We start from the raw sequence: 13,760 nt of genomic DNA on the forward strand, positions 1-13,760 counted from the left end.
GTTGAATGCTCAAGAGTAAGCTCAGCGCACAGCTCGGTCATATTACAACCGGAGGGCCGAACTCACAATGTGGGATACAAAGAGATCCTTAACAAATAATTATTGGTATATTTTCCCTCAGTTTAAAAAGGTTTAATTTTCTTCTTAATAAAAATTTTAAGGTAGTACTTCACGGCTGCGAAGCGCGGGTATTTTGCTAGTCTTCTTATATAATACACTATGGCTGTCCGTTTGTCTGTCCAGGATTTTAATTAACCGTTTGAACCATTGACCTGAAATTTGGTACACATATACTACGTGACCTCTACTGTCCGCTTTCGTTGTGATGATTTTTATTCCTCTTTTTATTTTTAATATATTGTACAATCAACTCTCAGCAGTGCGCAGCAGGGCGTCTGTGTGGCGCATGTGTGTGGGTGCCGTTCTCATTCCCTACCACCTTCGCCGTCACTTCCCGTACCTCTTCATATCTTAAATCATTCTTGAGGCAGATTGAAGATTTAAGTGCCAGCTTAAGTGAAAAATTAAGGAAAACGTACTAAGTAATTGCAACACAAAAACTGACTTAATCAGTTTTAACACGAAAAGATGCCGACCAAAGAAGAGAAGCAGCGGGCCGCTAGGGTGAAGAAAACAAGATCTGCTCAGGAAGCAGCAAGCGCATCAACCTCTGAGCAAACGACTGATGGACGTACAGAGAAAGAGTCAAGTGTATTCACTACAAGTTATCGTGCAGTATGCTGTTACTGGTATGTAATATTTGCAAACAGCATATATAGTTAAAACCATTTATTTTGGATTGGCATACATACCGTGGGATTTTGTGTGTATTTTCTTCCATGAACTAATTTCAGGCCTAACTTTTTTATTTGTTTTTACATGAAACTGCTGATTACAATGTGTTTATGTAAGAAAGATAGAAACAAAAAGTAATTGCTGTTATTTGTTCAAGTAACACCTATAAAACACTGCATTTAAAAAAACTTCCTTTCTCATTCTGTCTACATTGCACACACCACAAATAACCACACAAAATACTACAGGCTTCATAATTTATTTCAATTTATTTCAATGTCCAATATTCTACAAATAAATTAGAAAATCCAGTTGGTTTGGTTGCATAGTCAAATAATTTTGACCTGATCACATGAACACATGAAGGAAAATAAAAGAGCATACCATATGAACAGGAAGTGACTTTCATTTGAGTTCCAATTCGGAGCCTGACATTTTTGATTTCTTTTTTATTCTGAAGTACTTGTATCCTACTAAAGCGATAGAAATGGTCAACACCATGGCAATAACGAACAGGATCCACTGGCCAGCTATGGCTTGGCTGTTGTCGAGGGACAAACCGAGGAAATCTACTTTCTTGGAATCTTCTTTTTCTTGATTGTTTGTGGATGTGGCTTTAAAATAATACAAAATAATTAATCTCTGAACATATTTTCTGATCATTTTGAACATCTGCATGATTTCCCCCCAACATACAAATTGTTTTAATGCAGAAATTAACTGATTTCCATGCAGAAAAAAACCCAGCAGAGTAATTAATGGCAAAGTATGGCAAAAATTAGATTTTTACAGTGTACTGCAGTTGCGGTAGCCCTCCACACTCAGACAGACTTCTACGGCAGGGGTCCACAATCACAGTCCTGGAGGGCCGCAGTGGCTACAGGTTTTCATTCCAGCCAGTTTCCTAATTAGAAATCGTTCCTTGCTGATAATGAAACTTGGGATTTAACTATATGATTTCTTAGCACTTTCATTCATCAAAGAAAAATGTTAGTTAAATTGTAGATCAGAGGTCCTCAACTACAGTCCTGGAAGTCTGCAATGACTGCAAGTTTTCACTTCAAACAATTTCTTAATTAGAACCGATTTATTTACTACCAAAGTAATTGGGCTTAATTTTAGTTATCTTGCCTTTTACAATTCTGAACCTTTAATTGCCTATTTTAGTTTTTAGCAGCTGCATTTAAGTTTTAATTGTTGCCTGTTTTTTAACCAGGTATTATTTCATAATGAAATGCATCCATCCATCCATTATCCAACCCGCTATATCCTAACTACAGGGTCATGGGGGTCTGGTAATGAAATGCAGATAACCAATAAACCAGCAGCACTCCAGCTAACGTGCTTCCTTTTAAACCTCTGCATATGCACCATTAAAAGTGTCTGTGTTTAAAAAATGTTTAGAAATAAATGAGAGGGGAATTGGAAGGAGCATTAAGTTTAAATCTGTTCTGGTCCACAAAACACATGGATAATGTTCTCAGAGAAGGAAACTCTACAGTGCAATTAAAATTTCACTTGGATGAATGAAAGCACTAACGAGCCAAACAGTTAAATCCCAAGTTACATTGTCGGCAAGGACAATCAGGAAATTAGTTGGAAGGAAAACCTGCAGCCACTGCGGCCCTCCAGGATCGTGATTGATGACCCCTGTTCTAGGGCAATGGTTCCCAAACTTGGTCCTGGAGACCCACTGTGGCTACAGGTTTTTGTTCCAACCAACTTCTTAGCCTAATTAAGTGATTCATTATTTCCCAATTTCTGTGTTTTGGAGTCAATGTAGAAATTACAAACTAAGTGTGGCAGATTTTTATTAAAATGTTATAAGCAGCTGTATGGGGAATATGTCGTTTTTTAAGTCGTTACCAGTATTTTCAACCTAATATTCATTCTGCTTTTCCATGTGTTCTGGTTATTTAATTGATAATTTACCAATTTGCAGGTCTGACACTTAAGCCATTGCAGCTTTCATCATCCTGGGTGTCTGCTATGCTGGTGTCACTATTTAGGGTTAAATGAAGGGAGTAAACTACACAGGAAAAGGGGAAAATGGTAGGAAAACAAAGGAGAGTTAAGCATTTATAGCCTTAGAAAAAAATACAAATATTTGTAAATGTCCCTGTGTGGATTTTGCATGTTCTCCCCGTGTCTGCGTGGGTTTCCTCCGGGTGCTCCGATTTCCTCCCAGAGTCCAAAGACATGCAGGTTAGGTGCATTGGTGATCCTAAATTGTCCCTAGTGTGTGCTTGGTGTGTGTGTTTGTATGAAAATGTGCTATATAAATAAATGTTGTTGTCGTTGTGTGTGTGTGTGTGTGTGTGTGTGCGTGTGCCCTGTGATGGGCTGGCACCCTGCCCAGGATTTGTTCCTGCCTTGCGCCCTGTGTTGGGTGGGATTGGCTCCAGAAGATCCCCATGACCCTGTGTTAGGATATAGCGGGTTGGATAATGGCTGACTGACTGACTGATTTCTAAATGTCTTATAAATGTGAAAGCCATACTGTTGTGTTTTTTCTGAATGCAGAATAAGAGAAGAGTAAAAAAGCCCAGGTAATTAAATGAGATCAGTTGTCATTGATTATTATCACAGATTGTGAATCTGGTTGGAACAAAAACCTGCAGCCACAGTGGGTCCCCAGGACTGAGTTTGGGAACCACTGTTCTCGGGGTTAAATACTCATAAATAATGGTCCTTTTGGTGACATAAAACATCACAGATAAAGAATAAATTGCAAAATGAAATAAATAAAACAGCTGATGGTTTTAGAAGCAGTCCTAACCAGGTTTTAAGTCCTTTCCTGTTTTGGCCAGGTTCTTACCCACCTGAGATCTACAACTAAGCACCCCATTTCTCAGACCCTGGACTTTCATCCTCACGCCAGCTGACCCTCTCCCACCAATTGTTTTGCAAACTCTGACTTCTCCATGCGTGACGGTTTTGAACGTCATCCTAAAATCACTTCTCAAGTCAAGGGCAGCTCCACATCTCCACGGATGCAAGATCAGAACTCTCTGTAGTAGTTCTTGATGTCATTACACCCCTGAAACTTTAGTTCTTCTGAAAACGCCAGGTCTCCCAGGCAGACTCCATACTGACAGCTTTGTTATGACCACAGCGTAGTCCCATGTGCTTCTTTCTAAGATCATCTAGTGGCTGGAAGATGTTGCCAACCTTATCGTTTGCTCCCTGTCATCACTCTTATCTATGCAGTATTTTTAAGAAGGGTCAAACAGCCATACATAAAAAATTGGAGCACATGTTCCCTAGCGTGCTGGGAAAGCTTTAAAGGATTTTATCTAGGATGTAATACTCTGTTTTACTGGTGTTTTACTAAATATTGCCCATCAAATGTCTTGTGTACCACTCATGCTGGTAGCGTAACTCTCCCTGCAGCTTTCCTTTGTGTTTGACTTTTGCCTCCCTTATCCTCACAACCTCTTCCAAACAACAATTTAAACCCAAATTTAAAAGAGACTTGTAGACAAATCCTATCCATTTTATGTATTAATACTTAGACAGGCCTATGCAAACCCATCACTGGGGCTACAGTTATCCCACTTCTCACTATACACTACCCTCTCAGCGAGGCTTACCTGGAACCCAATCAAATTCTGGCCAGCCAATGATCTCCTTATTTTCGTTATTCTTCTGCTCCAGCCATTTAATGAGGGGATCAAAATATTTAAGCAGAGAGGCAGCAGACATGTGGGGCTGACCGGTGATCATCTTCATTGCTTCAGGCCAAGGCTTGCTAAAACCAAGCTTCATGACATCCCTGCAATAACAACATTGTAAATTAAAGACACATATGGCAGTAAATCATTAACGACTTGCCTGCACCTTTCACATTTCCATCCATTTTCTGGGACTGAATCCACACCTCAGCGGTTGCAATTTTCCAGCCACATTTTAGACAGGAAAAACTAGCAACCACTACTGTGTATATAGCTAAGGGGACTTGAAAGGCACCCAGTGATTCTTCTGTTGGACTTTCATGTCTTCTTGATGTATGTCTCTAGCTAGAGTGCAGTGTATTGTAAGATAACGTCAGGATTAGTTTATGCTAATCTGTGTGCCTTTAAGGATTAGGAAAACCTCAGTCACTCAAAATGTCTAATATTTAATATGACAGAGTCTAGAAAGGCAGTGTGGTATAACTGTTAGAACGCTTCACTGCAGATCGTACGCTTCCCGTTCAATACATGCTTCAGGCTCATCTTGTTCAAGTCACGTAATGTTCTCAAACCTGCTTATTGCAGTTCAGGGCCACAGGGGAAGACTGCCAAGTATTGTCAAGTGCAAGGGCAGAGACAATACTGGATGGCATTCAGGGCCTGCTTTACACAAACATACATAGTTTACAGGGGACCAATTTAGAGTAATCGAATAATGCGAATGTTCTTGGTTGATGTGGAAGGATAACGGGAATACTTGGAAAAAAATGTATACACTGTGTGCACAATTATTAGGCAAGTGAGTATTTTGACCATATCATCATTTTTAATGCGTATATTCCAACTCCAAGCTGTATTAACTTGAATGCTTATTGGATTTAAGCGGGTCAGGTGATGTGTATTTGTGTAATGAGGGAGGGTGTGGCCTAAGGAGATCAACACCCTATATCAAGGTGTGCAGAATTATTAGGCAGCTAGTTTTCCTCAGGCAAAATGGGCCAAAAAAGAGATTTAACTGACTCTGAAAAGTCAAAAATTGTAAAATGTCTTTCAGAGGGATGCAGCACTTTTGGAATTGCTAAGATATTGGTGTGTGATCACAGAACCATCAAACATTTTGTTGCAAATAGTCAACAGGGTCGCAAGAAACGTGTTGAGAACAAAAGACGCAAATTAGCTGCCAAAGATTTGAGAAGAATCAAACGTGAAGCTACCAGGAACCCATTATCCTCCAGTACTTTCATATTCCAGAGCTGCAACCTACCTGGAGTGCCCAGAAGTACAAGGTGTTCAGTGCTCAAAGACATGGCCAAGGTAAGGAGGGCTGAAACCCAACCACCACTGAACAAGAAACATAAGTTGAAACGTCAAAACTGGGCCAAGAAATATCTGAAGACAGATTTTTTCAAAGGTTTTATGGACCGATGAGATGAGAGTGACTCTTGATGGACCAGATGGATGGACCTGTGGATCAGTAATGGGCACAGAGCTCCACTCCAACGTGGAGGTGGGGTACTGGTATGAGCTGGTATTTTTAAAGATGAGCTAGTTGGACCTTTTGCATTGAAGATGAACTCAAAATCAACTCCCAAACCTACTGCCAGTTTTTCGAAGACACTTTCTTCAAACAGTGATACAGGAAGAAGACCATGATTTTTATGCAGGCCAATGCTCCATCACTTGCATCGAAGTTCTCCACTGCGTGGCCAGCCAGTAAAGGCCTTAAAGATGAAGGAATAATGACATGGCCCCTTCCTCATCTGACCTAAACCCTATCGAGAACTTGTGGGCACTTCTTAAACGCTAGATTTACGGGGGAGAAAAACAATACACCTCTCTGAAGAGTGTCTGGGAGGCTGTAGTCACTGCTCCACAAAAAGCTGATCGTCAACAGATCAAGAAACTGACAGACTCCATGAATGGAAAGGCTTATGACTGTTATTGGAAAGAAGGGTGGCTATATTGGTCATTGATTGATTGATTGATTTTTTTTGAAATGTCAGAGATGTTTCTTTGTAAATTTTGAGGTGTTTGTTTATTATTCTCACTATAACAGATGAAAATAAACAAGTGAGATGGGAAAATTTTCATTTTTCCTTTAGTTGCATAATAAATCTGCACACTAATAGTTGCCTAATAATTGTGCGCACATATGTATTTCCCTGATGATGTTCACACTCACATTTCCGTTGTGAAACATTCAGGTTTCAGGTTTATTAACATTTTGGATTGACTGATAGCACTGTGTTTGTTCCATATTAAAATTAATCCTCAGAAATACAACTTGCCTAATAATTGTGCACACAGTGTACAAGAGGAGAACGTGCATACTCCACATTGACAATAATCTGTTATGAAACATGTCATGTCATTTTCTAACCCTCTTAATCCAGACCAGGGTCACCTCGTTGAACCAATCCCAGCAAGCATAAGGCCCAAAACAGGAATACACCCTAGACAGGGTGCCAGTCAGACATGCTAGGCCAATGTAGTATTGCCAGTTCACCTAACCTGCATGTTTTTGGACAGTGGGTAAGAGAAAACCCACATGGACATGGATAGAACATGCAAGCTTCATGTAGGGAGGACACGAGACATAAGCCCTGGTCTTCTTACTGGAAAGCAGCAGCACTACCTTTGCACCCCTCTGCTGCCTGTTGTGAAACGTGTCATGTCATTTTCTAACCCGCTAAGTCCATACCAGGGTTGCGGTGGGGATGGAGACAATCCCAGCCAGAATAGGGCACAATGGAGGAACAGACATGGACAAGATGCCAGTCCATTGCAGGATGAACACACACACCCACACAACAGGGCCAATCTAGCATCGCCATTTCACGTAACTGCATGCCTTTGGACAGTGGGAGGAAACTCACGCAGGCACGGGGAGAACATGCAGACTCCATGCAGGGGGCACCCAAGACACAAGCCCTGGTCTTCTTACTGCAAGGCAGCAGCACCACCACTGCACTACTGTGCCACCCATTCTGAAACATATCATTTTCTAACCTGTTTCGTCTGGACCAGGGTCGTGGTGGGACTGTAGACAGTCCCAGCCAGTATAGGGTACAATGGAGGAACAAACCCTGGGTAGGATGCCAGTCCATTGAAGGGTAAACACCCACACACTGGGGCCAATGTAGTGTTGCATGTCTTTGGACTGTGGAAGGAGACCTGGGCACTAAGCACAGGGAGAACATACAAGCTCCTCACAGGGAGGACCTGGGACATGAACCCTGGTCTTGTTACTGCAAGGCAGCAGTGCTACCATTGTGCTACCATGCCAACTGCTATGAAACGTTGAGTTTTAAAATTTTTAGCTTAGGTGGATATAACTTTGGCCATAACTGTATGTGTCTTTTTAGATGTAGGAAGTGAACCAGAGTACCTGGAGGATAAAAACCTGTACAAACATAGACAAAACATTTGGACCAGTGCTAACCACTTCTCCACTCTAAGTAGCTTTTTGTGTCATGGAATAGGGTTTTCTTACAAAGCACAGCAGGGTGGCACGGTGGTGCAATGGTGGCACTGCTGCCTCTCAGGAAGGAGATCAGGGTTCACATTCTGAGTCCTCCCTTGTGTGGAGTTTGCATGTTTTCCCCGTGTCTGCGTGGGTTTCCTCCCACAGTCAAAAGAAATGCAGGTTAGGTGGATTGGTGATACTAAATTGGCCCTAGAGTGTGGCTGAGATATGTGAGTGTTTGCCCTGTGATGAACTAGTGCCTAGACCAGGGTTTGTTCCTGCCTTGCACCCTGTGCTGGCTAGGATTGGCTCCATGTTCAGGTCTAAGTGGGTTAGAAAATGACTAACATGATCAATAGACAGACAGATTGATCTTTTTAATGTAAAATATTCATCCATTTAACAAAAGCCTCAAACTGAATCAACAGTAGAAGGGACTCCTGGCCATTGCTGGGCAGGGCACACTCATTCATACCAGTTCAGAGTCAGCTGGCTGCCTCTCCTGTATGTCTTTGGAACGGAAGCCAAAGGAAGAGGAGACAAATCCACGTTAATCCAAAGTAAATGAGAAAATTACTGATCAACTGACAGTGAACCCAGCTGACACAACAGTGCTAGCAACTGCGCCACCGTGCTCACCTTTCTTTACCTAAAACATGCCTGAATAAATCAAAGCTCAAAAAGCAAAACCCAAATTGCCTGCATGCAAATACTGTACGATGTTTTAAGACTTAGGACGGACATCATTCGCCCTAATACTGTCACCAATATGATGCTTTGTAATTAACAGCGTGCCGATAAGGTCACTTGCCCCAAACGCAGGCATCTCGCCAGCACTCTGGAATTTTCGGAGCAATTTTTACGGTGCACCTTTTCTCAAAATGGTTGACAATTGTGTAATGAAACCATTTACTTAAATAAAAGTACAACTGAAAGGCAATGCACCAACACTTGTCACTTACAACTTCATTCATTAGTTGAAGGGTGAGGTAGAGCCGCCAAATGGGAAAGGCGCCCCATAATGCACTGCGCCCGGGCTACGCGCACCCGCGCAAATTCTGGTGACGGGCGTCCAGTCGAGTCGTGTCATGTAATGGTGGGTGAGTGCGACAAAAGTCAATAAATAAATACATATATAAATGTGTTCGTGACTTTCGAGTGTTATTCAGAAATATATATAAAGTATTTAATGCTTGTATTGGATTAGTACTTTTCTATTATCGTGACGCAAATCGGTGGAGCCGGTTACTTCATTTTTGGATTTTAAATTATTAGGCTGGCCTACCCCAACCACAAATACCAACCTTAAAGTTAGTGGGGGTGGAGCATAGTTACCTATAGGTCCCTAATGTTAATTAATCTGTTCACACTGAATGACATTTTAACTATTTAAGCAGGTGTTCGATGTTTTGAGACGCGCTTTTTCAAACATCAGTTCTTCCTGTAACAAACCCGTTTTAACTTATAGTCTCACTAGCATTCGGAAGGACAGCCACTTCTGCCTTTGAATATGTCAATTGTAAAGACGATTAATCGTCACCCCAGAGTATAACAGTAATATTACACGCACAACCCAATTCGGTCCCTTCAAATCCATTTGGAATGGTCACTAAACCTGGCGCCCCGCCCGGGGTTTGTTCCTGCCTTGCGCACTGCGCTGCCTGGGATTGGCTCCAGCAGACCCCCGTGACCCAGTGTTAGGATAATAGCGGGTTGGATAATGACAGGCAGACTGACTAAACCTTGTTATCGTAACGGCTCAGTCCAGGAGCATCCAAATAAACATTTCTTCGGGAATATTTTATGTTTTCTATATGCGTCATATACATGCGCTGAATGAAATGTCACGGATAATACTTGTGTTTTTGCACGATTTGCTTAAACCTGTGCTACCCAAACTCAGTCTTGGGGACCCCCTGGGGCTGCAGGTTTTTTTTGTTCCAACAAACTCCTGTTTTTATTTCGACTCCTAGCCTGATTAAGTGAGCTGTTATTTCCCAGTTTCAGTGTTTTGGAGTCAATGGAGAAATGTTTGGTAATTTTTTTTTTTATTTTAATGTACTAAGCACTTATAAGGGGATTTTGTTTTCACTTTTTAACAGTTTTCAGCCCGATTTACATTATGCTTTTACAGGTGTTCAGATTGTTTAATTTAATTTATTATCTACTGATTAGTGGGGGGCGGCACGGTGTGGGTTTCCTCTGGGCGCTCCGGTTTCCTCCCACAGTCCAAAGACATGCAGGTTAGGTGGATTGGCGATTCTAAATTGACCCTAGTGTGTGTTTGTGTGTGCCCTGCGGTGGTTTGGCACCCTGCCCTGGATTGGTTCCTGCCTTGTGCCCTGTGTTGGCTGGGATTGGCTCCAGCAGATCCCCGTGACCCTGTGTTCGGATTCAGCAGGATGGAAAATGGATGGATGATTAGTGGGTCTGACGCTAAAGTTATTGCAGCCTTTAATAATAATAGTACATTTTATTTACAGTGGTGTGAAAAACTATTTGCCCCCTTCCTGATTTCTTATTCTTTTGCATGTTTGTCACACAAAATGTTTCTGATCATCAAACACATTTAACCATTAGTCAAATATAACACAAGTAAACACAAAATGCAGTTTTTAAATGATGGTTTTATTATTTAGGGAGAAAAAAAATCCAAATCTACATGGCCCTGTGTGAAAAAGTAATTGCCCCCTGAACCTAATAACTGGTTGGTCCACCCTTAGCAGCAATAACTGCAATCAAGCGTTTGCGATAACTTGCAATGAGTCTTTTACAGTGCTTTGGAGGAATTTTGGACCACTCATCGTTGCAGAATTGTTGTAATTCAGCTTTATTTGAGGGTTTTCTAGCATGAACCGCCTTTTTAAGGTCATGCCATAGCATCTCAATTGGATTCAGGTCAGGACTTTGACTAGGCCACTCCAAAGTCTTCATTTTGTTTTTCTTCAGCCATTCAGAGGTGCATTTGCTGGTGTGTTTTGGGTCATTGTCCTGTTGCAGCACCCAAGATCGCTTCAGCTTGAGTTGACGAACAGATGGCCGGACATTCTCCTTCAGGATTTTTTGGTAGACAGTAGAATTCATGGTTCCATCTATCACAGCAAGCCTTCCAGGTCCTGAAGTAGCAAAACAACCCCAGACCATCACACTACCACCACTGTTGGTATGATGTTCTTTTTCTGAAATGCTGTGTTCCTTTTACGCCAGATGTAACGGGACATTTGCCTTCCAAAAAGTTCAACTTTTGTCTCATCAGTCCACAAGGTATTTTCCCAAAAGTCTTGGCAATCATTGAGATGTTTCTTAGCAAAATTGAGATGAGCCCTAATGTTCTTTTGCTTAACAGTGGTTTGCGTCTTGGAAATCTGCCATGCAGGCCGTTTTTGCCCAGTCTCTTTCTTATGGTGGAGTCGTGAACACTGACCTTAATTGAGGCAAGTGAGGCCTGCAGTTCTTTAGACGTTGTCCTGGGGTCTTTTGTGACCTCTCGGATGAGTCGTCTCTGTGCTCTTGGGGTAATTTTGGTCAGCCGGCCACTCCTGGGAAGGTTCACCACTGTTCCATGTTTTTTCCATTTGTGGATAATGGCTCTCACTGTTTTCGCTGGAGTCCCAAAGCTTTAGAAATGGCTTTATAACCTTTACCAGACTGATAGATCTCAATCACTTCTGTTCTCATTTGTTCCTGAATTTCTTTGGATCTTGGCATGATGTCTAGCTTTTGAGGTGCTTTTGGTCTACTTCTCTGTGTCAGGCAGCTCCTATTTAAGTGATTTCTTGATTGAAACAGGTGTGGCAGTAATCAGGCCTGGGGTGGCTACGGAAATTGAACTCAGGTGTGATACACCACAGTTAGGTGATTTTTTAACAAGGGGCAATTACTTTTTCACACAGGGCCATGTAGGTTTGGATTTTTTTTTTCCCTAAATAATAAAAACCATCATTTAAAAACTGCATTTTGTGTTTACTTGTGTTATATTTGACTAATGGTTAAATGTGTTTGATGATCAGAAACATTTTGTGTGACAAACATGCAAAAGAATAAGAAATCAGGAAGGGGGGCAAATAGTTTTTCACACCACTGTATATACACTTCACAGAGTCTTAGAAAAAAAAAAAGACAGCAGGGTATATGTAACATTGGATACAAATGTTTTCCTGAATAGAACAATGAAACAGATAACAAAGCATTAAATAGAATAAAGGACAATAAACCAGAGTAAAATACTAAATTCAATACTAAAAGAAAAACTTAATAAATAACCTAATTTGTGATATAACAGACACACAAATTATCCTGAGCACCTGGACAGAGAGGTAAACTGAAAGAATGGGCAGAATGTTAAGTTAAAAGCCTTCCTAAATACTGTAGATGAGTTTTAAGTTGTTTTTTAAAAGAATGAATGGAGTCAGCTGATCTAATTAATTTTGGGATGTAATTCCAAAGTCTGGATGCTTTGGCGCTGAAGGCTCTGTCACCCATAGAGTGCAGGTTAGTGTGAGGCACAACAAGATTACCAGAATCAGAGGACCTAGTAGGTGGTCCTGTTCAGCCAACATACATCGGACTCAGAGTCCTGCCACGTGCAAAAGTTTGTTGACGACACTGCTATCGTGGGCTGCATCAGGAGTGGGCAGGAATATAGGAACCTAATCAAGGACTTTGTTAAATGGTGCAACTCAAACCACCTACAAAAACTGAACACCAGCAAAACCAAGGAGCTGCTGGTGGATTTTAGGAGGCTCAGGCCCCATACGGACCCCGTGATTATCAGAGGTGACTGTGCAGAGGGTACAGAGGGTCCTATAAATACCTGGGAGTGCAGCTGGATGATAAACTGGACTGGACTGCCAGTACTGATGCTGTGTGCAAGATAGGACATAGCCGACTATACTTCCTTAGAAGGCTGGTGTCCTTCAACATCTGCAATATGATGCTCCAGATGTTCTATCAGACAGTTGTGGTGAGCGCCCTCTTCTACGCGGTGGTGTGCTGGGAAGGCAGCATAAAGAAGAGGGACACTTCACGCTTGGACAGACTGGTGAGAAAGGCAGGCTCTATTGTAGGCACGGAGCTGGACAGTTTGACATCCGTGGAAAAGCGATGGGTGCTGAGCAGACTCCTGTCAATCATGGAGAATCCACTGCATCCACTGAACAGGATCATCTCCAGACAGAGGAGCAGCTTCAGCGACAGACTGGTGTCACTGTCCTGCTCCACTGACAGACTGAGGAGACCCCACACTATGCGACTCTTCAATTCCACTTGTGGGGGTAAACTTTAACATTTTACAAAGTTATTGTCTGTTATATCTGCCTTGCCTCTCCACCTTGCATTTTTTAACTTACACTGCATTTTTATTACTGTTTAATATTGTTTTTATCAGTATGCTGCTTTTGGAGTATGTGAATTTCCCCTTGGGGATTAATAAAGTACAGTATCTATCTATCTATCCATCTATCTAAACAGGAGCATAGTGATTTAGAAGGTCACTGATGTAGTCTGGTGCAAGGCCATTTAAAGCTTTGTAGGTTATTGATAGAATTTTATATTCAATCCTTTAAGACACAGGGAGCCAGTGAAGGTGAAGCAGGATGGGTGTGATGTGCTCACTGTTGCTGGTTCAAGTAAGGACTATTGCAGCAGAGTTTTGAATCAACTGGAGCTGTGATATAAGATTAGAAGGGGCACCTGCCAGCAGCGAGTTACAATAATCGATGCGGGATGTGATAAAAGCATGGACATGTTTCTCAGCATTGGAAAAGGAGAGGAAGGAGCGAACACAGGATACGTTATGGAGGTGAAAGTAAGAAAGTTTCTTAATG

General features: G+C 41.7%; 1 protein-coding gene across 2 annotated transcripts in view; it reads right to left on the reverse strand.

Moving 5' to 3' along the window:
• Positions 1-1,038: 1,038 nt before the first annotated feature.
• ace (angiotensin I converting enzyme (peptidyl-dipeptidase A) 1) overlaps positions 1,039-13,760 on the reverse strand; it is a 65,187-nt gene continuing 52,465 nt past the window's right edge. For both annotated transcript variants that reach the window (XM_039739557.1, XM_039739558.1), the window contains 2 exons: positions 4,389-4,570; positions 1,039-1,409 (listed from right to left, as the gene is read on the reverse strand). In XM_039739557.1, the coding sequence (XP_039595491.1) occupies positions 1,201-1,409; positions 4,389-4,570 (391 nt within the window). In that variant the 3' untranslated portion in view covers positions 1,039-1,200. The remainder of the gene's footprint in view (positions 1,410-4,388; positions 4,571-13,760) is intronic.

Source organism: Polypterus senegalus, chromosome 17, assembly GCF_016835505.1.
Source record: "Polypterus senegalus isolate Bchr_013 chromosome 17, ASM1683550v1, whole genome shotgun sequence".
NCBI classification, from domain to species: domain Eukaryota; kingdom Metazoa; phylum Chordata; class Cladistia; order Polypteriformes; family Polypteridae; genus Polypterus; species Polypterus senegalus.